The sequence below is a fragment of the Lactuca virosa genome, chromosome 4 (genome assembly GCF_052849685.1).
Source record: "Lactuca virosa cultivar CGN04683 chromosome 4, Lactuca_virosa_CGN04683_v6, whole genome shotgun sequence".
Taxonomy (NCBI): domain Eukaryota; kingdom Viridiplantae; phylum Streptophyta; class Magnoliopsida; order Asterales; family Asteraceae; genus Lactuca; species Lactuca virosa.
The window spans coordinates 283562953-283590638 of NC_136429.1; the positions used below are offsets into that span (position 1 = coordinate 283562953).

The window sequence follows — 27686 nt, forward strand, 5'->3', positions numbered from 1 at the left end:
ATATTTACTTTGCTTATTCATGTAATAAAATTTTATTGATGTCAACAGTGCATTTCATGTATTATTTGGTTTTACACATTCAAACTTGAAATGGTTTGAGTCACAATTCTCAAATAGAAAAAAAATGCCTTCCGACCCATTTCTAATTAAATACTTACCATTTACTGTATAATTAAATATTTAAAAATCACAAAGTTATTAAAAATGCAATATTACAATTCATAAGTTTTTTAAATTAATGAAATATTATTTTATTACATGATTAAATTTTAAATTCTATTTAAAATTAACACTCGTGGGTTCCACGGGTTTTAACCTAGTATGTCTTTATAAGATGGACTGCTTATTGCCACATCACTATGCCAACTAAGCCTGGTTAACTTGGTAACCGGCTAATTTTAGGTTCAATCACCTAATTAACAGGTAAAATGCAATGTAAATGATCTATTGTGCATAAAAAGTATTTGAATGACTAAATATATAAATTCGTCAAACTTTGTTGTGTTATAGTAGCAAAAACCTTTAAAAAAAAACTAAAATTTCAATGAGTTATGTTATATTGTTATTGTATTTTGCTTATATAAAGAAATTCCTTTGGAACATATTTTCGCGTCTTCAAAGGATCGAGCTAAACGTCACCGTTTCAGATGACGCATCAACTCACATACCACCATATCACAGTCTAAGAGGAACGAAGGTTCGGACGTTCGGGTGCATCCGTAAGATATGCCAATTTACGTCGAATTATAAATCACAACCAGAGATCAAAACAATCAAATATGTTTGCACAACAACCTTACTGTTGCCGGAATCTTCTACACAATTGGTGGTGCCGGTGAAACCTCGGCCATCAATTTTACAACCTCCGGCGTCCGAACGGAGGAAAAACATTAAACACCACATAATCGATCATCTTACCTTATTAGAATTTGGATTTATTTCGAGTTGAGAGTGATCAATAATTAGATCGAAACGGCCGAAGGAGAACGTCATTCTACGATGGATCTGTTCCGATCAGAGCCAATGCAGTTAACCCGGGTCATCATTCCTGTAGAATCTGCTCATCGAGTTATTTCGTATCTCGGTGAACTCGGCCTTTTTCAGTTTAAAGATGTATGCTTTATTATTCTAATCTATTTACAATAACAAATTGACATTTATTATGCCTATTGATTCAGGATTGTTTCAGTTTCGTTTTTTCAAATCGGAGGGAGTAATGAACCTCATCTATCTCGTTATTACACATGATTTTTCATCTTTTATTGACTGAATAGTTATAATCTGATCTCGTAATTAGGGTTTTCCTTTTCTCATTTTGTCTGTTTCAGTCTTTGACAATTCCTTTTGGTTGATTGATACTTCTGATAATTAGTCGATTGACCTACTACATAAGCCTAGTGTCGACGTATATATATAGAAAGTAATTTTTTTTCTCTTTTCTGTGCGTTTGTGTTGGGCTTAATCAAGAATATTATAATCATTTACCTGTTTAGAGATCATATCTAGCACAACCAATAAATTATTGTTACTTAATCTACTTTTACAACATTTTACCTATATGTATACTGAACCTATTTTTTCTGATAATCTTTTTCTATTCTACTTGTGTAGCTCAACATGGAAAAGAGCCCATTCCAGAGAACATATGCTACTCAGGTATGTTCAACATTATCATTGACCTCACATGTATGTTTTGATGACGTTTGTGTTCATATATTACAATATTGCCTAACAAAACATATATATAAGAGTATAAATTCCTGCTCCAGTGTCATAGTCCTCATTGAGAATTATACACAGTATGTCAAACGAATGAAAGCCTTGTAAGGCACCAGAACCTGAATTAAAAGGTCTAAAAAAGCATTAGCACTTAAGTGCTCTCTAAGGTTATAGTAATAATACACATACATATGGTAATGAGTGTTATACATGATTGAAACACACTAGAGCACTTCCTTGCTCCTAAATATTGTAGATTTGTTTGGTTTATATACATTTGTACCACATTAGATGTCATAAGGTCAGTAAACATCCATAAGATTCTCAAATTAATGGTTCAATCCTATTAGTCACAAATTACACTACGAAAATAGGAACATAAATCAGCTTTTGTGGTATACCAAGCGAAAGAGTTTTAACCGGAAATATAGGAGTCGGTTCCAAGTTAAAATACAACCTTTTTTTTTTTTTTTTTTTTTTTTTTTTTTTTGGATTAAAATAGGTTTTAAATGTATAAAAAAACTTCATCTTTTGATCTTGATAAAAATATATAAAGATATTGGCTTGAATCACCACAAAAATGATGAAATATCAATTAACTGAATTAATTTTAACAATGGAAAAGGTTTCATTGTTAACTTTGCTTTTACACAATTTTCAATTTTTCAAAATCTTTAGTAAGAACGATTTTATTGACGTGAGTAAATGATTCATGTAATGGAAATTAGTGTGACCCATTCCAAAATGCAATAGCATTATTTCACTATCCTTAGAGGTAACTGCAAAATACTCATTTAGGCCTCATAAAAATAGTAGATCCTCTTGTATTCTTTACCATTGCTAATATTCTTCCCCAATGATGGATCCTGAAAAATATAATATGAGGGAAAAAAGTAGCTAAGCAATTAGCTTTTTTGTGAACCTTCAATATACGCACTTTCTGGATTCATGTCCCACTTTATGGGGGCTTGATTTATAAGAATCTGAAAAACGGGATTGAAGTCTAATGTTTAAGTGGATAAATACAAGTTTATCCGCTCTCTTGCAATTTAAACGATTCCGCTTGACATTATGGATATAAGATTATGTACTCCAATTTCTCTCCGCCGAAGAGCTACTAATCGGTTGGGAGAGTACTTTTTTGCTACTTCTGGAGTCCCCGATCCATATGTAGCCCACTAATTGATTATGTCAATTGTCACAGCATTGACTTGTGTTTCAGTCCTAAGAATAAATTCCTTTCTTGATATGAATTTGTGCAATTTCTTCCTGTAATATCCTTTATTCTTCTTCATTTTCTGCAATTATTTGAAATGCTTCCATAACACCAAGTATAATTTCTTTATCTTGATTAGGAGCTTTTCTTGCCATGTCACATGGAGCCAACTTTTCTAGATAGTATTTATCATCAAATTGTGGACTTAAAGCAAACCCCAAACAATGTAGTGGAATGAGATTGTCATTTTCTCCCACCTAGCCACAACAATTTTTTCAACTTGAGGGTAGTAACTTTAGTATTTATTTTCCCTCCTAACATCTTTCATTTCACCTAGCATTTTGTCAGTTTTTTTCGTATATTTCTCCTATTTTGGTACCTTCACCATCACAAAACTTAATTAGCAAATAAATGGGTTTTTGTAATAGCCAAAATATTCACAACATCTTCCCAAAACTCGTCATCTTTAATTGTATCGACGATCATTCCCACTTTTGACCCATTCCCGCCAAGAACTGAGGATGATAGTAGTTGCATGTGCCTCCCTACAATCCAATAACCTTCTCAAGAGGATATAATGCGATGTAAAACGTGTATTTGCAACCTTCAATAACTCTACTGTGAGTTTTCCCTAAAAAAATGATAAGGCATGGGTGTGGTTAAGAAAATACTTCACAATAGCCTTACATTTCTTATATGTGGATGTTAGCCGATAAAACTTGAGCACTAAGTCTTTAAAAGTATGTTTATATACCTTATCGATCTCCCACCCCGCTGCTTTGCAATTAGCCACGTTATACTTTACAACTTACAAAACATTGCTTGGTCCAATGTTATTGATGGATCTAAGAGGAAACTTAGAAATCGCTACCCCCGTTTTATTCACCCCTAAAAAGTCTTTAGAGTACGTAAACATTACACGATGCAAATTAACCGCAAGAACATTGATCAATGGAGTATGTTTAACATTAGAGTACTCATCTGAGACAACTTAGAGTCCTTATATGTACCATGTGTCTTTAACCGGTGTTAGCTCCTTCTCCATATCCCTAATACATTCATTAAGTAAGGCAGTTCCCACTTTTTCACACAATGGAAATTTGTAGCTGTCCGAGGCTTTCTCGCTGACGTTAACCATTTCAAGAAATTATGGGTTGCGTAGCACGTTGAATGGAATCTAGTTTGCATACAACCCTCGAATGATCTTCAAGTCCATCATGTTTCTTTCTAATATGCCAAAAGTTTCTTCAATGTGTTTCTTTGGAAACATGTTATGCAGTCGTACCACGTCGCAGTGTATCAAAACGGGGTGCACGGGTTTCTCTTGGAATGTGAATCGAATTGGAAATCTTTACGTACCAAATCGATAAGTGGATAGGACCGATCGATTATAAAATCGCATATGGGTCGATTTATTTGGTGTACCGCTTCAACTGGAAACGCAATTGGAACGTTGACTTTCACTTTGGCTGGAATTAATGAAACGTTTGGAAAAAATGTCGAGTCCTCGATTTCCAATGAATTCAAATGTATCATGCTAACAATATTTTGTATATAAACATATAACGATTCACGATTTTTATCATCCCATTTCAAACCTGTTCCAGTTTATTTTCTTCTCCAATCTTTCTACTGTATGTGATTGGAAAAAATGGCATTTGGAAGAAATACCAATACTCCAATAGATAGTGAAACACAACATCCATATTAGTGAAACATAACCAGATTATATTGATGTTTATGATGAAGTACAACAAACTCAGGAAAGATCAACAAACCATGAAGGAAAGGATGCAAGCAAAACAATTTTTGAAGAAGTTACATTCTTTGGTTTAGGAAATAGTAAAAATGTCGGATGTTCTAAATAGTTGGTCTATAACCACTATATAGGCAAATTTACCCTTTCGTACACCCGAATCCATGTCCATTTTTTTAGACCTCCTGTGGGGAAAAACGTCGACATTAAAAGATGTCTAGTCATGTTTAGAGATTAACAGAAGCGAGAAAGCCTTATGAAGAGGTAACAGAAGCAGAAAATGTGGGGTTGCAAACAGTTTAAAGAATTACGTACTCTCCAAAAATGCATCTGCAAGGAACATCAAAGAATAATTTGTCATATTAGAGATAAACACGGTGGACTTGAAGATAATTCGAGTATTGTGCGGCAACATAATTCATTTCAATGTGTTACACAACCCGCAATTCCTTGAAATGATTAGCTCCATCAAGAATGCACATGATGGATACAAACCCCCGTCGCGTGAAAAAGAGATAACTATTACTTTATGTATACGTTAAGGAAGTTGGGAAGGAGCTAACATGTGTTAAAGACAATTGTTGGGTTTTATTCAAAATCGTTTTCCCGAAAACACTAAAAATGGCAACAAAAGCTTTAAAATTAGAATAAATTTAATTTTTTTTACCCCCTAAGGATCATTTTACAATCGAGGAAAGAATAAATCAACCATATAAATGAAAAGATTACAACCTTTGAAGTCTTTGATTCTCAAAGGAGATTAGAAGTTGATGAAGTGATGCTAAAAACTCCAAAATAGAAGCTCTCTAGAAGTATCCACCAAGCAATACTCAATTACTAAAACATGCTAGTCTTCACTTGTATTAAGTTGTTCTTAAGACTTAAGCCATATACCAACTAAGTCTTAAGGAGAAGCAACTTATAATAACTTAGTTCATGCACCAAATTGTAAGAAAGAAGAGAGGGAAATAGCTTAACGAAAGCCTTGGAAGGCTCCAGAACCTGAATTAAAAGGTCTAGAAAAGCATTAGCACTTGATCTCTAAGGTTATAGTAATAATACACTTACATATGTTAATGAGTCTTATACATGAATTGGAACACACTAGAGCACTTCCTTGCTCCTAAATATTGTATATTTGTTTGGTTTATATACATTTGTACCACATTAGATGTAATAAGGTTAGTATTCATCCATAAGATTCTCAAATCCTATTATTCATAAATTTCACTACGAAAATAAGAACACAAATAAGCTTTTGTGGTATACCAAGTGAAAGAGTTTTAACGGGAAATATAAGAGTCAGTTCCATGTTAAAATATTTTTTTTTTTGTTTTTGGATTAAAGTAGGTTTTAAATGTATAAAAAAACTTTATCTTTTTATCTCGATAAAAATATATAAATATATTGGCTTGAATCATCACAAAAATGATGAAATATCAATTCACATGTCCAAATGAATCAATTTTAACAATGGAAAAGGTTTCTTTTTTAACTTTGCTTTTACACAATTTTCAATTTTTCAAAATCTTTAGTAAGAACGATTTTATTGACGTGAGTAAATGATTCATGTAGTGGAAATTAGTGTGACGTGTTCTAAATGCAATAGTATTATTTCATTATCCCTAGAGGTAACTTTTGGCCTCATCAAAATAATAGATCCTCTTGTATTCTTTACCATTGCTAATCGTCTTCCCTAGTGACGGATCATGAAAATATAATATGAGGAAAAAAAAAGTAGCTAAGCAATTAGCAATTTTGTGAGTTAGCTAACATATAACAGATTACAAGATATATAAACTTGGAATATGGAGGACAATTTTTTAAAGTTTTACATTCCCCTTTCCAACAAATGTTGACAATGATCTATCTACGTATCGAGATACCAGAAATATTAATTGTAGATTCTAAACTTTAGAAACCCAATTTATAACATCCAGATACATTAACTTTAAAGTTTAAAAATAGGGACAAAATAGATGATAGGAACAAAAGTACAAAACAGAAAACATAAACAACATTTCTAATCCAATCTAGTCGTTGCCTTTTCCCTCTTCCCGTTCTCAAGGCATTTGTTATCAAGATCTTCCCAAACCATTTCTTTTAAGCGAGTACTTGAACCTTCAATATATGCACTTTCTGGATTCATGTCCCACTTTTTGTGGGGGGCGATTTATAAGAATCTGGAAAACGGGATTGGAGTCTAATGTTGGAGTGAATAAATATAAGTTTATCTGCTCTCTTGCAATTCAAACGATTCCTTTTTGACAATATGGATATAAGATTATGTACTCCAATTTCTCTCCACCGAAGAGCTACTACTCGGTTGGGAGAGTACTTTTTGCTACTTCACCAATTTCGGAGTCTCCGATCCATATGTAGCCCACCAATCAATTCCGTTCATTGTCACAACATTGACTTATGTTGCGGTCCTAGAATAAATTCTTTCTTCGTATGAATTGGCACAAATTGTTAGCATAACATCCTTTATTCTTCTTCATTTTCTGCAATTCTTTGAAATGCTTCCATAACGCCAAGTATAATTTCTTTATCTTATTAGGAGATTTTCTTGCCATGCCACCTGGAGCCAACTTTTCTAGATAGTATTTATCATAAAATTTTGGACTTAAAGCAAACCCCAAACAATGAAGTGGGAATGGGATCGTCATTTTCTCCCACATAGGCACAACAATCTTTTCAATTAGAGGGTAGTACCTTAAGTATTTATTTTCCCTCATAAAATAGTTGATTTCATCTAGCGTGTTGTCCATTTTTTCGTAGATTTCTCCCATTTAAGGACCTTCACCGTCTCAAAACTTAATTAGCAAATAAATGGGTTTTGAAATATCCAAAATGTTCTCAACATCTTCCCAAAACTCGTCATCTTTAATCATATCGATGACATTTTCCCTAACTAATTGAGTGTTTTCATCCCCACTTTTGTCACATTCCCGCCAAGAATTGAGAATGATAGTTGTTGCAAGTGCCTCCCTACAACCCAATATGCTTCTCAAGAGGATATAGTGTGATACAAAACGTGTCTTTGCAACCTTCAATCACTATAACTTTGAGTTTTCTCTAAAAAAATGATAAGGCATGGGCGTGGTTAAGAAAATACTTCACAATAGCCTTACCTTTCTTATATGTGGAGATCCATCACGATTCTTTCTAATATGCCAAAAGTTTCTTCAATGTGTTTCTTTGGAAACAGGTTAGCAATCGTACCAGATCATGGTGTATCGAAATGGGGTAGACAGTCATACTATATTGCTCTTGGAATGTGAATCAGATCATAAATCTTCACGTACCAAATCGATAATTGGATAGAACCGATTGATTGTAAAATCGCATATGGGTCGATTGGTTTGGTGTACCGCCTCAACTGGAATCGCGATCGGAACACCGAATTTCACTTTGGCGGGAACTACTGAGACGCTTAGAAAAATGGTGAGTCTCCTCGATTTCTAACGAATTCAATTGTACCGTCCTAACAATATTATGTATATACACATATAATGATTCACGATTTCTATCATCCCATTCTAAAACAAAAATAGGATTTGGAACAAATGTCGATACTCCAGCAGATAGTGAAACACAACACCCATATTAGTGAAACACAACCAGATTATATTGATAGTGAAACACAACACCCATATTAATGAAACACAACCAGATTATATTGATGTTGATGATGAAGTACAACAAACTCAGTAGAGATCAACAACCCATGAAGGAAAGGATGCAAGCATACCAATTTTTTTTTTGAAGAAGTTACATTCTTTGGTATAGGAAACAGTAAAATTGTTGGAGGTTCTAAAAAGTGGGTCTATAACCACTATAAAGGCAAATTTACCAGCTCGTACACTCGAATCCATGTCTATTTTTTTAGACCTCCTGTGGGAAAAAAACATCGGAATTAAAAGATGTCTAGTAAGGTTATAGATCAACATAAGCGAGAAAGCCTTAGGAAGAAGGTAACAGAAGCAAAAAACTGTGGAGTTGCAAAGTGTTTAAAGAATTACGTACTCTCCAAAAATACATTTTCAAGGAACATCGAAGAAATGATAAGGAACATCGAAGAATCATTTGGCATATTAGAGAGAAACGTGGCAGACTTGAAGATAATTCGAGGATTATGTTTCAACAGAATTCCTTTCAATGTGTTACGCAATCCGTAATTCCTTGAAATGATTAGCGCCATCAAGAATGCACTAGATGGATACAAACCCCATCGCGTGAAAAAACGAGAACTATTACTTGATGAATGCGTTAGGGACGTTGAGAAGGAGCTAACATCGGTTAAAGACAATTGTTGGGTTTTATTCAAAATCGTTTTCCCAAAAACGCTAAAAATAGAAACAGAAGCTTTAAAATTAGAATAAATTTAAAATCATTTTAACCCACTAAAGATCATTTTGCAATCAACGAAATAATAAATCAACCATAGAAGGAAAAAGATTAGAACCTTTGAAGTCTTTGATTCTCATAGGAGATTGGAAGTTCATGAAGTGATGACAAAAACTACAAAAGAGAAGCTCTCTAGAAGTATCCACCAAACAATGATCAACTACTAAAACATATTAGTCTTCACTTGTATTAAGTTGTTCTTAATCCTTAAGGCATATACAAAATAAGTCTTAAGGAAAAGAAACTTATAACAACTTAGTTCATGCACCAAATTGCAAGAATGAAGAGAGTGAAATAGCTCATCGAGCTCTCGGTTTCGGCAGCCAAGAAGGAGGATAGTTTTAAAAACTAGCTACCTTTTGTCACTTACTTTTCTTTATATACTTCTTATGCGTGGATAAGGTCCATACCTTCATTAAATATAAGAGTAAGGCTTGTAAGAGAGTATGGAAGCAACATAAGTCAAACAAACTAACTTCTCCTACTCCTAGAGGAGTTCAAGACAACATGAAGGAGAAGTGATGCTTTGTGTGTCTTTTACTCAATCTTCCAACTAACTAGTTACATGTCTAACTAAATGGTTACTCAACGTGTCCATTTAATTTGTACATGAGTTATATATTCATGCCTTTTGAACACAACTAATTAATGTTCTCTTTTATTATGATTTTCTAAAAACAATAATTCCCTATATGATGATAAAATATTATTTTCACAAAATAATAATATTCAAATTAAATACAAGTGTTAATTATATCATAGTTACCTAATTCGCGAATCGCTCCGGTACGGGAGCGAGGTACAGGTACAGGGTTCACTAGATTGGACGTATCGGGTACGGAGGGGGGTAGGCTCATTTTGGTACGAACCGGTACGGTGTACTATGAAGTCCGGTACAGTGTATCCAAATGTAAACCATTTTTTAGAAACATAGTAGTGTACATGTATGATAAAACAGGAACATATTATATCAGATTACCAAAGACCAAAAACATAAATGATCAAACCTTTCAATTCTTAACTGTTAAGTACCAAAAGATGTAACAAAGTACCAAAAGATGTAACAGATAACACATTACAGACAAAAGATGAAACAGAAAATCATAATCTGTTACAAATTACAATAATAGGAACGATACAAAATTACCAAGCATAAAACTTCTAGTCTAACCGCTGCCTTTTTCCTTTCCCGTTCTCCACGCCTTCTTCATCAAGATTCTCCCAAACCATTTCCTCCTATCGGGCACTTGAACCTTCTATATAATCGCTTTCTGGATTCATGTCCCATTTTTTTAGGGGTCCGGATTTATAAGATTCTGAAAAACGGGATAGAAGCCTAATGTTTGAGTGAATAAAAACTAGTTTATCCGCTCGCTTGCAATTTAAACGATTTCGCTTCACGTTATGAATATAGGAGTATGTACTCCAATTTCTCTCCGCCAAGGAGCTACTAATCGGTTGAGAGAGTACTCTTTTTGCCACATCTGCCAATTCCGGAGTCTCCGATCCATAAGTTACCCACCAATCAATTCCATCCATGGTTACGGCATTAATTTGAGTTGAGGTCATAGAGTAAATTCCTTTCTTCATATGAAATTTCACGAATTGTTCTCGTAAAATTTTTGCTTCTTCTTCACTCTCCGCAATTCAATTAAATGCCTCCATAACACCAAGTACAATTTATTTGTCTTGGTTGGAAGCTTTTCGTGTCATGCCACCGGGTGCCAATTTTTCTAGGTAGTGCTTATCATAGAATTTTGGATTTAAGGCAAATCCCAAACAATGAAGGGGAATTGTCATCTTCTCCCACCTAACCAAAACAATTTTTTCAACTTGAGGGTAATAACTTGCGTATTTATTTTCCCTGATGACATCCTTTATTTCACCTAGCATGTTGTCCATCCTTTCATAAATCTCTCCCATTTTGGGACCTTCACCATCACAAAATTTTAGTAGCAAAAATATTGGTTTTGTAATAGCCAATATATTTTCAACATCGTCCCAAAACTCATCATCTTTGATTGTATTGGCGATTTTTGCCCCAACTATTCGAGTGGGTTCGTCCCCATTTTTGACCCATTCCCGCCAAGAATTAAGAACAATGGTTGTAGAAAGAGCCTCCCTACACTCCATTAATATTTTCAAAATTACGTAGTGTGAGGCAAAACGAGTCTTTGCAACCTTCAATAACTCTAGTGTTGAGTTTTCCCTAAAAATGATAAGGCATGTGTGTGGTTAATAAAATACTTGATAATACCTTTGCCTCTCTTATATGTCTCCGCTAGCCAATAAAATTCCTTCACCAAGTCCTTAAAAATGAGATTTAAGGTGTGCACGCAACATGGGGACCAAAAAATATGTTTGTGTATCCTTTCGATCTCCCGCCCGACAGCCTTGCAATTAGTCGCGTTATCGGTTACAACTTGTAATACATTACTTGGTCCAATATTATCGATGGCTCCAAGTAGAAACTTTGAAATTTCTACCCCCGATTTTTCAACCCCCGAAAAGTCTTCCACGTACATGAACGTTGCACCACGGGAATTAACCGCAAGGACATTGATGAGTGGATTATGTTTCACATTAGACCACCCATCCGAGACTATTGAGACTCCTTGTGTGATCCACGTGTCCTTAATCAGTGTAAGCTCCTTCTCAACGTCCCTAACACATTCATCAAGTAATACGGTTCTCGCTTTTTCACACGATGAGGGTTTTTATCCACCTGATGCATTCTTGATGGCGCCAATCATTTCAAGGAATTGTGGGTTACGTAAAACATTGAAAGGGATTCCGTTGGCACATAATCCTCGAACTATCTTCAAGTCCACCGGGTTCCTCTCTAATATGCCAAATGATTCTTCAATGCGTTTCCTTGAAGATGCATTTTTAGAGAGAACAGAATTCATCAAACACTTTGCAACTCCACTGTTTTCTGCTTCTATTACCTTCTTCCTAAGACTTTCTCTTTTCTGTTGATCTCTAACCATGACCGGACATCTTCTAATGTCGACGGTTTTCCCTACAGTAGGTCCAAAAAAATGGACATGGATTCGGGTGTACGAGCTGGTAAATTTGCCTTTACAGTGGTTACAAACCCACTATTTAGAACCTCCAGCATTTTTACTGTTTCCTGCACCACTAAATGTAACTTCTTCTAAAAGTGGTCTGCTTGCATCCTTTCCTTTAGGGGCTGTTGATCTTTGTTGTGTTTGCTGTACTTCATCATCAACATTAATAATATAATTTGCTTGTGTTTCACTGATGTGGGTGTCGCCTTGTGTTTCACTATCTGCTGGAGTATTGACATTTCTTCCAAACACCATTTTTTCTCAATCACAGAGTCAAACAGTAGAGAAATTGGAGAAGAAGAGAAATTAAAGAAATTGGAACAGATTTGGAATTAGATAATAGAAATAGAGAATCACAATATATTTATATCCATAATATTGATAGTTTGGTACAGAGTATTAACCTAAGTTGGTAGTTTAGAATCAGATTGTTATTATTATTATTCTTTAGGGTATCAAAGTGTAATTATTCCTTTCTTTATATTTGATTGTAATCTGTCCAAATCAATATGAAATCAACGTTATCAATTCCTTATTCCTGTTATGGTATCAGAGCGTCCTTCCTCTAACCCTAATCCCAGTTGAAGCGGCAACCCTAAAATCCAAACTGCAATTACAGTCCCTGTTCCTGCCAACTAACATCAATCACGTAATCCTGAGTCCTGAATCACCGATTACAAACTCATGGCAGCAATAATTCAATTCTCAAATCAGGAGAAAACCATTCACAACTCTCACATGTTCTCCTTTTCTCTCAAACCGACCAACTATGGCTATTGGAGATCCATGATTGAATACTTCCTCACCTCTCACAATCTTTTTTGCTATGTTGATGGAACTGTACCCTGCCCTGAACAGAAAGTCACCAATGAATCTGTAACTACCGATAATCCAAGCTACGTTCCATGGATCTGTAATGATGCTCACATCTGTATGCTCATCATCTCAACAGTTTCTGAAGACTCCTATCAGCATATTCAGGGAAAAATATCACGCAAGGTATGGTTGTCACTTGAACGGGCTTATGCTCCTGTTACTTTATCTGTTACTTTATCTCATGAATTTACTCTTAAAAGTCAACTTCTGAGAATCACCATGAAGGGTGATGAAAAACCGGCTGAATATCTTAGCAGAGCTCAAGAATTTGCTACTGCTCTTGCTAACATTGAAGAACCAGTAAAGGACAAAGATCTGGTAATGCTCACCCTTACAGGACTTCGAGAGGAATACAATGGTCTCAAGGCCAACTGATTGGCTCGTGTGCCTCCTGTCAGCTTCAATGAATTACATGGCCTTCTATGTGATCATGATTATGTCTTCACAAAAATGATGATTGCCACTCCCCAAGCCTTCTTGGCAAATACTTCGGTTACACAATCATCATCAGTTGCTACTCCTTCGGTTCAACAACCAAATATTGATCATCTTCAACAACAACTACAAAGTATTCAATTGATGGCCACTCAGCTGGGTTATCAACTAAACCCCATTCAATCTCCACGTCCTTAAGCTCATTTTGGTTCTCGGTCTTTCAATAATAACCGAGGCAGTCGTGGATCTCGTGGCAACTCACGTGGTGGTTTTAATCCCTCTCGGGACAGCAGTGGCACACGACAGTTTTCTTGGGCCTCCACCCAAAACACCGTCTATGGTCATTGCAACAGGTGTGGTATAGGACACTTACCATCTCAGTGTCCAGCTCATTCGAACTAGTCTCAACCTGCTTTACAGGCTAATTTTACAACACGCTCAGAGGTTGACACGTCTGGACCCACTTGGAAGCCCGACACCGGTGCAACTCATCATGCCACTCCAGACCTATCTAGCTTGGATAGCTCCGAGGCCTACTATGGTAATGACTCCTTACTTGTTGGTAACGGTAACTCTGTACCCATCTGTCACATTGGTTCATCTACAATCTACTCACCAAACAAAACTTTTACCTTAGCTAACATTCTTCATGTTCCTCAAATAAAACAAAATCTTTTATCTGTTCAAAATTTTTGTCTTGACAACAATGTTTTCTTTGAATTTCATTCTTCTTATTTTGTTGTGAAGGACGAGTCTACTCGCACTACCCTCCTTTCGGGTCCCAGTGAGCAGGGTTTATACTCCATTCGTCTTCCACAACTCAAGTCTCTGCCCAAGGTTTCCTTCACTGCTGTCAAAGCCTCTTCAAACATTTGGCATCAACGTTTAGGACATCCTCATGCTCAAGTTTTTCGTTCTATTGTTTCTCATTGTTCCTTACCTGTTTCAGACAAATTATCAAATAATTTATGTTCCTCTTGTCAATGTGGAAAATCATCAAAACTATCTTTACCTGATTCTACTTTTCATAGCACTAATATTTTAGATCTTGTTTATTGTGATGTTTGGGTCCCTCTGCCGAACCATCCTTTGATGGTCATCATTATTTTCTTTTGTGTGTTGATCATTATACTCGTTATATGTGGATTTATCCTTTAACTAAAAAATCAGATGTTCACCCCATTCTCACAAACTTTATCACCATCACTGAACGTCAATTCAACACTAAACTAAAATGTATTCAATCTGACTGGGGGGTGAATTTCGCCCTCTCACCAATCTCTGTCGCAACCTTGGCATCATTCATCGGCGGTCTTGTCCTCACACCAGTGAGCAAAATGGCATTGTTGAACGCCGTCATCGTCACGTTGTGGAAACTAGACTCTCTCTCTTGGCTCATTCCAGTCTTCCTCAACGCTTTTGGAACTTTGCTTTTGAAACAACTGTATACCTCATAAATCGCCTCCCCTCTCATGTCTCATCCAAAAAATCCCCTTTTGAATATGTCTTCAAACGTAAACCTGATTACTCCTTACGAGTTTTTGGCTATCAATCTTTTCCTTTTCTTCGTCCGTACAATCATCACAAAATTGAATTCCGGTCTACTCCTTGTGTTTTTCTTGGCTACAACACTGCTCACCATGGTTATCGTTGTCTTGATCCATCCACTGATCGGATTTACATTGCTAGACATGTTCGCTTCAATGAACACGTCTTTCCTTATCAGCCTTCACCAACACCTCCACCACCTTCTACCTCTCCTTACATCTCTAATTTTCCCGACCCACCCGGTTTTCCATCTGAACCACCCCGACCTCCTCAATCTCCTCCACCACAATCTCCACCATCATCACCACAATCTCCGCCGCCACAATCTCCACCATCATCATCTCAATCTCCTCCACCAACTAATACCAACTTACCACCTCCACCACCAGCTCCTCGGCCTCGGCCATCCAACCTTCGCCCTAATCCTAAACAACCAGATCGATACAACCCTGCTGCCTACACCACCTCCACCCCCACATCTCCTCCCCTTGAACCTACCAGCTTTACCGTTGCTAACAAGTCTTCAGAATGGCGTCAAGCAATGGCCGAAGAGCTATCTGCGCTCCATAGGAATGACACGTGTACCCTTGTGCCCCCTGTCTCTAATGCTAATATTGTTGCTTGTAAACGGGTTTATAGGGTCAGACATTCAGACTGCTTTTCTTCATGGAGATCTTGAGGAAACCGTATACATGCGCCAACCTCTGGGCTTTATTGATCAAACCAAACCTGATCACATATGCTTGTTGCATAAGTCCTTGTATGGCCTCAAGCAGGCTCCTCAGGCTTGGTTTACAAAGTTGTCTACTGCGCTTCATCAGTTGGGATTTTATGGGTCCAAAACGGATCTCTCCCTTTTTATACTAAACTCATCTGGCTCTCTTGTCTATCTTTTGGTTTATGTGGATGACATCATCATCACCGGTAACAACTCCACTGTTGTTGCCTCAATCATTCAGAAACTCAATTCTCTCTTTTCACTTAAGGATATGGGTCAACTACACTATTTTTTGGGAGTTGAAGTTGTTCACAAGGGTTCTGACGTGGTTCTTTCCCAATGGAAATATATTCGTGAGATCTTACACCGTGCTGGTCTTGCCGAGTGCAAGCCAATATCAACTCCTATGAGCACCTCTCACGTGTTGTTACCCGATGATAGCCCCTTACTTGATGATCCCTCTTGTTACAGGCAGACAGTTGGAGCTCATCAGTATGCTACTCTTTCTCGCCCTGATATTGCCTTTGCAGTTAACAAAGTCTGCCAATTCATGCATGCTCCTACTAAGAACCATTGGGCCGGTGTCAAACGCATCCTTCGTTATCTTAAGGGCACCATCGACTTGGGATTATGGATTCGACATAATACGGGGTATCAGCTTCAAGCCTTTTCGGATTCCAATTGGCACTCCAATCTTTAGGCCTTCTCAGACTCTGACTGGGCAGGTTGCCCAATCGATCGTCGATCCACGGGGGGATTTGCTATCTATTTAGGTTCGAATCTCATCTATTGGTCTGCTCGCAAGCAGAAAACTGTATCTCGATCTTCAACAGAGTCCGAGTACAAGGCTATTGCAGATACTGTTGCTGAATTGATTTGGTTGAAGTCCTTGCTTCGAGAACTTGGTTTGGCTAGCACGGCACCCACACTTTGGTGTGACAACCTTGGTGCGACATATCTCACGGCTAATCCAGTTTTTCACGCTCGTACTAAACATGTTGAAGTTGACTATCATTTTGTTTGTGAACAAGTAACTCAGGGAAAACTAAATGTCAAGTTCATCTCTACAAACGACCAAATTGCTGATATTTTTACAAAGCCCCTGTCATCTCAGAAGTTTGAGTTTTTGCGTTCCAAGTTGCAGATTGCTAACCGCCCTGAACTTGCGGGGGAATATTAACCTAAGTTGGTAGTTTAGAATCAGATTGTTATTATTATTATTCTTTAGGGTATCAAAGTGTAATTATCCCTTTCTTTATATTTGATTGTAATCTGTCCAAATCAATATGAAATCAACGTTATCAATTCCTTATTCCTGTTACAGAGGAATTAGTTAGAGATCGAGGAGACGTACCACTTTTTCTAAGCGTCTCATTAATTCCCGCCAAAGTGAAAGTCGACACTGACATGGCGTCCCAATCGCGATTCCAATTGAAGGGGTACACAAAATTCATCGTCCCACACACGAATTGAAAATCTATCGGCCCATTGCCAATCATCGATTTGGTACGCTGAAATTCCGATTCGACTCTCGTTCCCAGAGCGACTTGGTACGAATTCATACCCCGATTCGGTACACAACGATCTGGTACGAGGTACGCGGCCTTATCAACGAATTAGGTAACTATGGATTATATTTATTAATAATCAAATTATATTAATAAATAATCAAATTAGTAGTAACTTGCTATAAAAGGTGATCCTATAGGACCATATGTCATTAGCAAATATCATTTTATAATGACTCTCGGGCATAAAGATCTTTCAACGTGGTACATACAGTCTCACTCGTCTCGAATTGGCGGTCTAATGTTAAACATAGTCTACTCATCAATGTTCTTGCGGTTAATTCATGTGTTTATGTACTTGGATGATTTTTTTGGAGTGTAAAAAATGAGGGCTACGATGTCTAAGTTTCTTCTTGGAGCCATCGATAGCATTAGACCAAGCAATGTGTTACAAGTTGTAACAAACAACACAATTAATTGCAAAGCGGCCGGGCGATTTGGTATTGTTCCCGTAACAGATTATGCTAAAATATTTAATCTTTTGGTACTTAAGACTTAAAAGGTTTTATAATTTATGTTTTTGGTATTTGGTATTTTGGTATAATGTTCATGTTTTATCATACATGTATATATATAGTAATACGTTTCTAAAAAATGGTTTACATTTGGGTACATTGTACCGGACTTCATGGTACACCGTACCGGTTCGTACTGAAATGAGTCTACCCCTCTTCATACCCGATACATCCAATCTAGTGAACCCCATACCCGTTCCTCATTCTCATATCGAAGCGATCCACAAACTAGATAAGTATGAGCCCAATTTCCCCTTTCCATCAATGACCAATATAATCAATTGAGCATATTCCAAAAAAATATTTTCATTGAATTCCTCAAATGAGAATTAAAAGAAAGAGTTGGCTGGCTTGTTTGGTGTCATGCTTTTGGTGACTTCTGTTGTTGTTTCGTTGTGACTTAATAGGATGTGGAATGCATTCCTATGATCTGATACCATGTGAGCAATGTAAGCAGAAAGAATGATGCCCAGATAATGAAAGAAATGAATGGTCGATAACAACCAATACAAACACAAAGAACAAAAAGATAACTCAAATGGACCTTTATTATTAAACTTCAAAATGGTCCAAAAACAAAGTAAAATAATATCTGTAGAAGAAAAAGATAAAACTTTTTTGCATAATGCTAGTAAATGGAAATTGATTACGGTAAGCTCTCTAATCATTTATCGAAACTAGCCATAAATAAAAAAAGATTCATAAAATCAACAAAACAACAAAACAACGCCGTTTTGAGCCCCTGAACAACCATGTTTCTCATAAACTCTTTGTATTCCCTCGAATTTGAAGACATTGAAATCATTTTGGCACATTCAATGATGATGTCATCAAGCTTATAATCAAACTAGACATCGTCAATATTTGTATGCTGTTATGCTAATATATATATATATATATATATATATATATATATATATATATATATATATATATATATATATATATATATATATATATCCCTTACATCAAAGAATGCTCTCTATCTTTTCTTCTAGAGAAATTAAATATCCTTCTACTTTTTGTTTCCACAAATTTCCGTACCTATTTAAATAATGACATGTGTCACATTAGTATACTAAAATATCATTAAATTTTATTAAATGAGCAATGTTATATATGTCACAATTTAATTTGGTAAGAGGATTTGTAGGAACACCTAGTAGGATGATATTTAATTTCTCTTTCTTCTATATATCATTTTGATGGGGGTTAGACTCTATTTAATATTTATGATAACATAAAAAACAATTATCCTAAAACCATAGCCTTAAAGATAAGACAGGAGATTTCTCAAATTAGGAAACAAATAAACCTATTTGAAGTCATATTTTTGCCATTAATTTCAGATCCCAAAAAAGTCAACCAAGTCAATTTTTCTTACATGTTATTGCTACTTTGTTAGCAACCCAATCAATTCAATTTTGTTACTTGATTATTGTTATTCTATTAGAAACTCCACCTTTTATTAAATAAGTTATGATCCATAATTAACATTTATATTTTTAAGATTATAAAAAATAGGTTCAATCCAAAACAAATTGAACTTCTATTATTTTCATTATTTCTTATTTTTTAGAACTATAATAGAATCTTGAAAGAAAATATACCAATATTGATTTCTATTTGTAGATAAAGTTATAAATTTAGATGTGTCTTGTTTTTTTTTTCAATAAAAATAAAATCTAACCTAATCTTTGGGGCCAAACCCTAGCAAAACCCTAACCACCATGTTTTGCATCCATGTTCGCTTTTAAGATTCACCGTCTCACTTTCACTTTCAAAGTCACGGATCATCTTTTGACTTCCCATGAAGATCCAATTGAACCTTGGAATAAGTTTGATTCGCTTGTCAAACTATGGATCTACGGTAAAATCAAGAATTCACTTCCTGCTGATTAGGACTGTAAAGGAACCGAACGAACACGAACAAGGGTATGTTCATGTTCGTTTGTTTAAGTTAGCCAAACAAATGAACGAACACGAACGAATAAACAAACAAATTTTCGTGTTCATGTTCGTTCGTTTAAAATTTTACATTGTTCATGTTCGTTCGTTTATGTTCGTGAACTGGCTAAACGAACATAAATGAACGTAGATAAATAAACATAACTAACATACATAAACATAAACGAACATAGATAAATAAACATAACTAACATATATGAACATAAACGAACATATAATATAGTAATGTAATCAAACACAATTGAACAAATATGTACATAAAAGGAACTTAAATGAATGAACATAAACGAACATAAGCGAACAATATTAACGAACGTTCACGAACATAATTAAACGAATGAAACCATTGTTCATGTTTGTTCGTTTAACTAAACGAACGAGAATTTATGTTCATGTTCGTTCATTTATTAAATAAATGAACATAAACGAACTTCCCGCCGAACGGTTCATGAACAGTTCGTTAACGTTCAATTCGTTTACAGCTCTACATTCTCAAGAAAGGCCTTGAATCCAAATAGCCGCTATATTAGCTGGGCTGGCGTATCTTCAATTTATATAACAACATATTTGGGCCCATGGGCCCAATAGACAGCCCCACAACCAACTAGGCATGCACAAACCGGTTTTTTTTTTAACCGGACCGGTTCAAAAAACCGATTCGGTTCTGGTCAACGAAGTCAAAAACCGGTTCACCCCTAAACCGGTTCGGTTTCAAACCGGTTCACCACCAAAATAATTCGAACCTATACAAACCGGTTCGGTTCAGTACAAACCGGTTCACCTCAAATCGGTTCACCATAAACCGGTTCAAAACCGGTTCCTAAACCGGTTCAAAACCGGTTCGGTGAACCATTTCAAAAAAAATCGGACGGAATTGCTTCTTTTTTACAATGTTTGTTTTGTTTCTTAGGATATCATGGCTAATATATGCATCGTTAGTTTGTAAGACCGGTTCAAGACCGGTTCTCTAGACCGGTTCAAAATCAGTTCAAAACCGGTTTTCTAGATCGGTTCAGCATAAACCGGTTCAAAACCGGTTCGAATGGCTAGAAGTCCTAATTACTACAAACCGGCGGTTCGGTTCGACATCGGATCGGTTCAACAGTGGACCGGTTCAAGGGTGAACCGGTTTTCGGTTCGGCCACCGGTTCGGATCGTAAACCGGTTTTTTTGTGCAAGCCTACAACCAACCCTTCGCAGCTCATGTCACAGACTCTTAGGTCCAAGTCAATTTGAAGCCAAGACCAAAAAAAAAAAAGTCAACAATCATGTATTAAAACCAGTACAACTGTTAGCTTGACAATTCAAAACGAAAAAACAGTTGAACCAAATCGTTTTGAAAAACGCACAGTTTTGTTTTTGCATTTAAAAAGACTAAACTTTTTAGATTAAAATAAATAATTTTTCTTACAGTGTTCTTTTGACAAATATTACAATGAAATATGAACTTTAAACTTTTAATTGTAGACTTAGAAATATGAACGATATTTTTTTAAAATATTGACATGCACTTAACATAAGACTATTTCTTAAAAACTTACAACTTCTGCTACAATTTTTCGTTAATTAAATATGATAACCTTATTAGTATTATATATATATATATATATATATATATATATATATATATATATATATATATATATATATATATATATATATATATATATATATATATATATATTGGATTTGTGGGGAAAAAAGTATTTTATGATATTTTGAAACGAGGTGGCGGAAGATTGGAAGAAACGTCTATTAAGAAGACAAGTAAAAACTTTTGTAGTTAATTTAAAAAGCGAACAGAAAGGAAATCGAACTTGCGCAGTTCATCTCTCATAAATTTTGACACTTGTCATTTTGTGATATTTTAAAAATAATACAATATCCACATGTCAATTTTAGATTTTTTCAAATTTTAAAATTAAAATCACATAATACTTATACTTCTATATGTAAAGTATTAAATGTAATAAATGTGATAATAAATTACAATTAATATGTTTTTCATTCTTTATTTCAAAATTTTATTTTAATAAATATTTATTGTTTACACTTTGATATATAATCTTTTTTAATCAACCCGTGTAATATACGAGTTTTACACCTAATAATATAATATCCAAACGATTGTCATATGTTAAGTTTAAAACAAAATTAAGATTAAGATTAAATGTATATATTTGTATATATGAAATATATACTCATTTCTTTTCCTAATATTGATTTTTAGATAAATCTTTTTCCATGCATAATCTGTTACATTTAATAAATTCCATGTAGATTAAAAGGTGTGAGGAGATGGCACGCAAGCTACGCTTTTTCAAGGATCAAATGTGTAAAGCCGGTTTTATCCCCTCAACAAAGTCAACACACGTCTCAGAAATCAGTCTAGATGAGCTCGAAGTAAAACAATCCTAATTAACATGCATTTACTTGTTAACTTATTATCATATCATAACTTATTTAAGTGTCAACTCTTAGGTCAAACTTGGAGAACAAGAACTCGAGCTCATAGAAATGAATGCAAACTCTGAAAAGCTACAACGTGCTCATAACGAACTTCTAGAATATAAACTTGTCTTGAAGAAGGTAAGAATGGAATGTAATTACTCTTTCCATTCCTCCAGATATGTATATGTTTTCAAGTTTATAAAATCAGGGAATATTCTTCCTTTCTGTTTCAGGCTGGTGAGGTTTTTAATTCTGCTCAAAGGAGTGCTACAGCTCAGCAGAGAGAACATGAACATAGACGTGTAGAAAGATCACTCGATAGCCCTCTGTTATTAGAACAAGTACTCATTTACTATTAACTTCTCACTGGAATCGGAATTCAATTCCATTCCAATCCCACTTTGTGATTACACTCGCTTTTTTTTTCTTTCTTTAAGGAAATAACAGATCTTTCAAAGCAAGTGAAGCTGGGGTATGTGAGTGGTCTTATCCAAAGAGATAAATCAATGGCTTTTGAAAGGATCTTGTTTCGTGCAACAAGAGGCAATGTCTTCTTAAAGCAATATTCCATTGAACAGCCTGTTATTGATCCTGTTTCTGAACAAAAGGTTACACTCAAATTCATTTAAAAAAAAAAGTAAATTGGGATTTGAAAAATGTTTTGTTTTCACTTTTGAAAGGTGGAGAAAAATGTGTTCATTGTATTCCATTCTGGAGAAAGGGCTAAGAACAAGGTGTTGAAAATATGTGATGCATTTGGTGCAAATCGTTATCCGTTTACTGATGACATAGGAAAACAACAGCAGATGGTTACAGAGGTATATGCTCATTTTGGTTATGGATTTAATGTAATTGATTAAATTTATTTATTTATATATGTTTGAGGAAAACAGAGATAAAATTGTTGATTTAAATTTCTATATAGGTAACTGGGAAACTTTCGGAGCTAAAAACCACTATTGATGTTGGAAAACATCACTGGAGACACGTGGTACATGCTATTAGTCATCAATATGAACAGTGGAACAATCTGGTATGTTTCATCAGTCTAAATTTGGGGTTAAATCCAAGAAATAGCAACGTATATATGTCAACTAATTTAACTGTAATCTTGTAGTATTTTGTTTAATCACTAATACTTTTTCCAAAACTTGTGGTTTTACTTAATGCAAGGTCAAGAAAGAGAAATCAATTTACTACACTTTGAATATGCTTTGTTTTGATGTGACCAAAAAGTGTCTTGTGGCTGAAGGGTGGTGTCCTGTTTTTGCTACAAGTCAGGTATATTATGTAAACAATCTCCATGAAGAGTTTGTCATTAATATATATGATATGATTTAATGATATTAAATGCTTTCAATCTTTATTTTTTTATTTTAGATCCAGAAGGCATTGATGAAAGCAACTGTGGATAGTAACTCACAAATAGGCGCCATATTTGAGATTCTGACTTCTAAGGAATCACCCCCAACGTATTTGCGCACAAATAAATTTACTAATTCATTTCAAGAGATCGTAAATGCTTATGGGTAAGCTTTTGCTTTCTTTTCTACACTATTGTAAGTTTGTTTAGTGTGTGAAAACAATGTTACAACAACACAACATTATTATATTCGTAATACAGAAAAAGGGAAAAGACTCATATTAATAAAGGAAATAAAAAAACCTACATCCTTGACTAGTAGGGATGGATAAAATACTGATTAGATTATGATGTTTCTCTAGAGTAAGTGCTATATACATAAAGAGTGTTTCCTTTTTGGATCAAATAAATTGTCTTGAATGTGAGTAAATTACCACTTTACCCTTTAAACAACCAATAAACAGTTTTCAGTATATTAGTAGAAAAATTGAGAACAAAAAATCTTGAAATATAACATTGATAACATAAGATGTAATATATTCAACGAAAAAGCTCGAAAAAGGATTCGGAAAGAAAGATCCACATTCCATATATTTATCTATGACTCCATTAAGTCATTTAATAAGTCATGAAGTTATTTACTGTTTTTAGGGTGGCAAAGTACCAAGAAGCAAATCCTGGTGTATACACAGTTGTTACTTTTCCATTCCTGTTTGCTGTCATGTTTGGAGATTGGGGCCATGGTATATGCTTATTTCTTGCAACAATGTATCTTATTCTAAGAGAAAAAACATACTCCAGTCAGGTATTTTTGTTCTTGCTTTTCTATGCTAATTTAATAAAAAAAGAAAAAACTACCTTCCTCACTTTATGAATATACTAGTTGTTTATGTAAGGTCATTGAATTTTGTTTTATTTTATGGGTAACAGAAACTAGGAGATATCATGGAAATGGCATTTGGTGGTCGTTATGTTATTATAATGATGTCAATTTTCTCGATTTACACGGGATTTATATATAACGAGTTCTTTTCTGTCCCGTATGAGTTATTTGGGCAATCCGCGTATGCCTGCCGTGATCCTTCCTGCAGGTTTGTGCTTCGACAGACCAGTTGAAAAGCTAGCTTTTAGCTAAAACGCCAGTTTTTTTCCAAATGTAAAATGAAATAAAAGGACATTTACATATATAATTAAAAACTAACATATAACAGCATATTTGTAAAACTTGTAGGAAAACCCCTTGAGGTTATCAACAAACTATCTGAAATATCTTTTTAAAAAGTTAGCTTATAAGCTATTTTAGTGGTCTCACCAAACACTAGATTGCAAGAAGCTCAATTTTTTTTATTAGTTTATAGTAGTTAATGAACAAAAAAAAATTACCACCCTAAAAGCTCATTAAAACCCAAATAAGTTATAATAAAAAAAATAGTTTCATATATTTTACATAATATTATTGTAGTTTGATTAACATAATAAAAAACTTGTTAAAAAGATTTGCTTCATTAAAAATCATATAAATAAAATTGGGCTTTGTTGCAACTTTTCATTCCATTTCATCCCATGATCCAATGTAAAAAGAATACCGTGGCTAAGGAATGGAAATAAACAAAATAAAAGGAAGTCTCATTCTTTCAAGAATGGTCCATTCCATTAGGCAAAACATAATTAAACAAACAATCTTTTATTTTTATAATTCTAGAGCAATGAATCATTCTATTCCTTCCCTGATTTTAACATAAACCCAAAACTTTATTGTAGAGATGCGACTACTATAGGATTGATCAAGGTACGAGATACTTACCCATTTGGTGTGGATCCTGTTTGGCATGGAACCCGAAGTGAATTACCATTTCTCAACTCCCTCAAAATGAAAATGTCAATCTTACTCGGAGTCGCTCAAATGAACCTTGGAATCATTTTAAGTTATTTTAACGCAAAGTTTTTTCGAAACGATATCGACACCTGGTAAAAAATATAAACTGTACTTTTTATCCAACTTACATCAGTCTCAATCCAAACACAAACACAGTACAATCTATTATGTTATGTCTTTTTTCAGGTACCAGTTTGTCCCCCAAATGATATTTCTCAACAGTTTATTTGGCTACCTTTCTCTATTAATTATTTTGAAATGGTGCACGGGTTCACAAGCTGATTTATACCATGTAATGATATACATGTTCCTCAGTCCCATGGACGATTTAGAAGATAATGAGCTTTTTTTCGGCCAGAAATATTTCCAGGTTTCATTTACTCGGACATAAAAACTCACTAATTTAATTACATATTTAACCATCGACATGTGCGGATTTTCTTTTTATAGAAACGGTCAATGTGTTTAAGACTTTTGTATGTTGGCAGGTTTGGTCCCTATGTAGAAAATAAATTACAAAAACTCTCCCTGTAATTTACAGAAAAGGTCCCTGTGCAGATTTTCTTAACAGAAACGGTCAATATGTTTTAAAAAGATTTCAAAAATGGTCCCTGCCTAATAGAAAATTTATTGATTACGACCATATCACCCTAGTTTTACTCTAAAATGAATTGTAATTGTTTCCTCTTGTGTCAGTTACTGCTGCTATTTATGGCACTTGTTGCTGTACCATGGATGCTGATTCCAAAGCCATTTCTTTTGAAGAAACAACATGAAGAAGTAAGGGCATCTCCAACCCACCCCCAAACTCCATTTCTTCCCCCATTCTTCTCCAACCCTATCCCATTTTCATCTCCATTTTTGGAGATATGAATAGTATCCCCCATATATGGGGGAATACTTATGCATATCTCCAAAAATGGAGGTGAAGTTTGGTTGCCAATTTTAGTCCCTCTTATTTTTATTTTATACATTTTTAGTTTATTTTATCTACTAATTATAATTTAAATGCAATAATTAATATTTATAATATTATGTTATATACTAATTTATATTAATTAATCATAAATATAGAGTTTAATTAGTAGAGGGATGTATTTGACAATATATATATATATATATAAGTTATAAAAATGGAATATTCTAGGAATATACTTTTTGGGATAAAAAATGGGGTAGAAAATGGAGTAGGGTTGGAGAAGAAACACTATTTACTCCATTTATGGGGGAAAAAATGGAGATGAGTTGGAGATGGTCTAAATTGATATTTTCTTATTAATTTATTTTCTTTAAAATAATTAGTGTACTGTTACATTATTAATTTATTAGAGACACCGAGGTGGGGCCTACCAACCACTTCACAGCTATGATGAAAATCTTGAACAAGAGAGGAATAATGGGCGACGTGAGGAGTTTGAATTTAGTGAAATTTTGGTGCATCAACTAATACATACAATTGAGTTTGTTCTTGGTTCAGTATCCAACACTGCTTCCTACCTTCGTCTATGGGCTCTAAGGTGACTTACAAACTTCTTCGAAGTTTAAAAATGTTTATAAAATTGATTAAAATGAAAAAAAAAAAAAAAAAAGATGGATCAGAACAACATTATAATTTACCTTTCATATATCTATGGTATACTGTCATTGTTTCTAGTTTCTACAACTGAATCGTAATTAATTTTTAATCTTATTTATTTTCAGTCTAGCACATTCGGAGCTTTCGAGTGTATTTTATGAGAAGGTTCTAGTTCTTTCCTGGGGGTAAGTTACCATATTGCCCTCATGATCTAAACAATAGTTCTTTCAACTCGATCATACCAATTAATTAATGTCTCAACTAATATAATAATATTCTCTGACTACAGATACAACAGTGTGACGATATTTATAATTGGTATTATCGTATTTATTTTTGCAACTGTGGGTGTGTTGCTAGTAATGGAAACCCTCAGTGCTTTCCTGCATGCCTTGAGACTTCATTGGGTTGAATTCCAAAACAAATTCTACCAAGGAGATGGCTACAAATTCTACCCCTTTTCATTTGCTTTAATTAGTGATAACGAAGAATAATGGCATACATGCAAACAACCTATTATGAAGATGTTGTTGCTACTATAAGTGACAGAAGGTTGATTTTCCCTCTGATGACTCTATTACCTTTTCTTTTTTATTTCTAGGACTTGATGCAAAAAATAG

At 34.6% G+C, this 27686-nt stretch overlaps 1 protein-coding gene across 1 annotated transcript; it reads left to right on the plus strand.

The window, feature by feature from the left end:
- The first annotated feature begins 642 nt into the window (after positions 1-642).
- LOC145168860 (V-type proton ATPase subunit a2-like) lies at positions 643-27686 on the plus strand. The gene is made up of 18 exons (XM_079087531.1): positions 643-1113; positions 1612-1656; positions 22081-22203; positions 22282-22389; positions 22485-22592; positions 22689-22859; positions 22932-23069; positions 23177-23284; positions 23425-23532; positions 23632-23780; positions 24266-24419; positions 24545-24705; positions 25376-25582; positions 25677-25860; positions 26187-26270; positions 26820-27007; positions 27192-27251; positions 27356-27686. The coding sequence occupies exons 1-18, from the start codon at positions 1000-1002 to the stop codon at positions 27558-27560; spliced, it is 2415 nt and encodes an 804-aa protein (XP_078943657.1). The 5' UTR covers positions 643-999; the 3' UTR covers positions 27561-27686.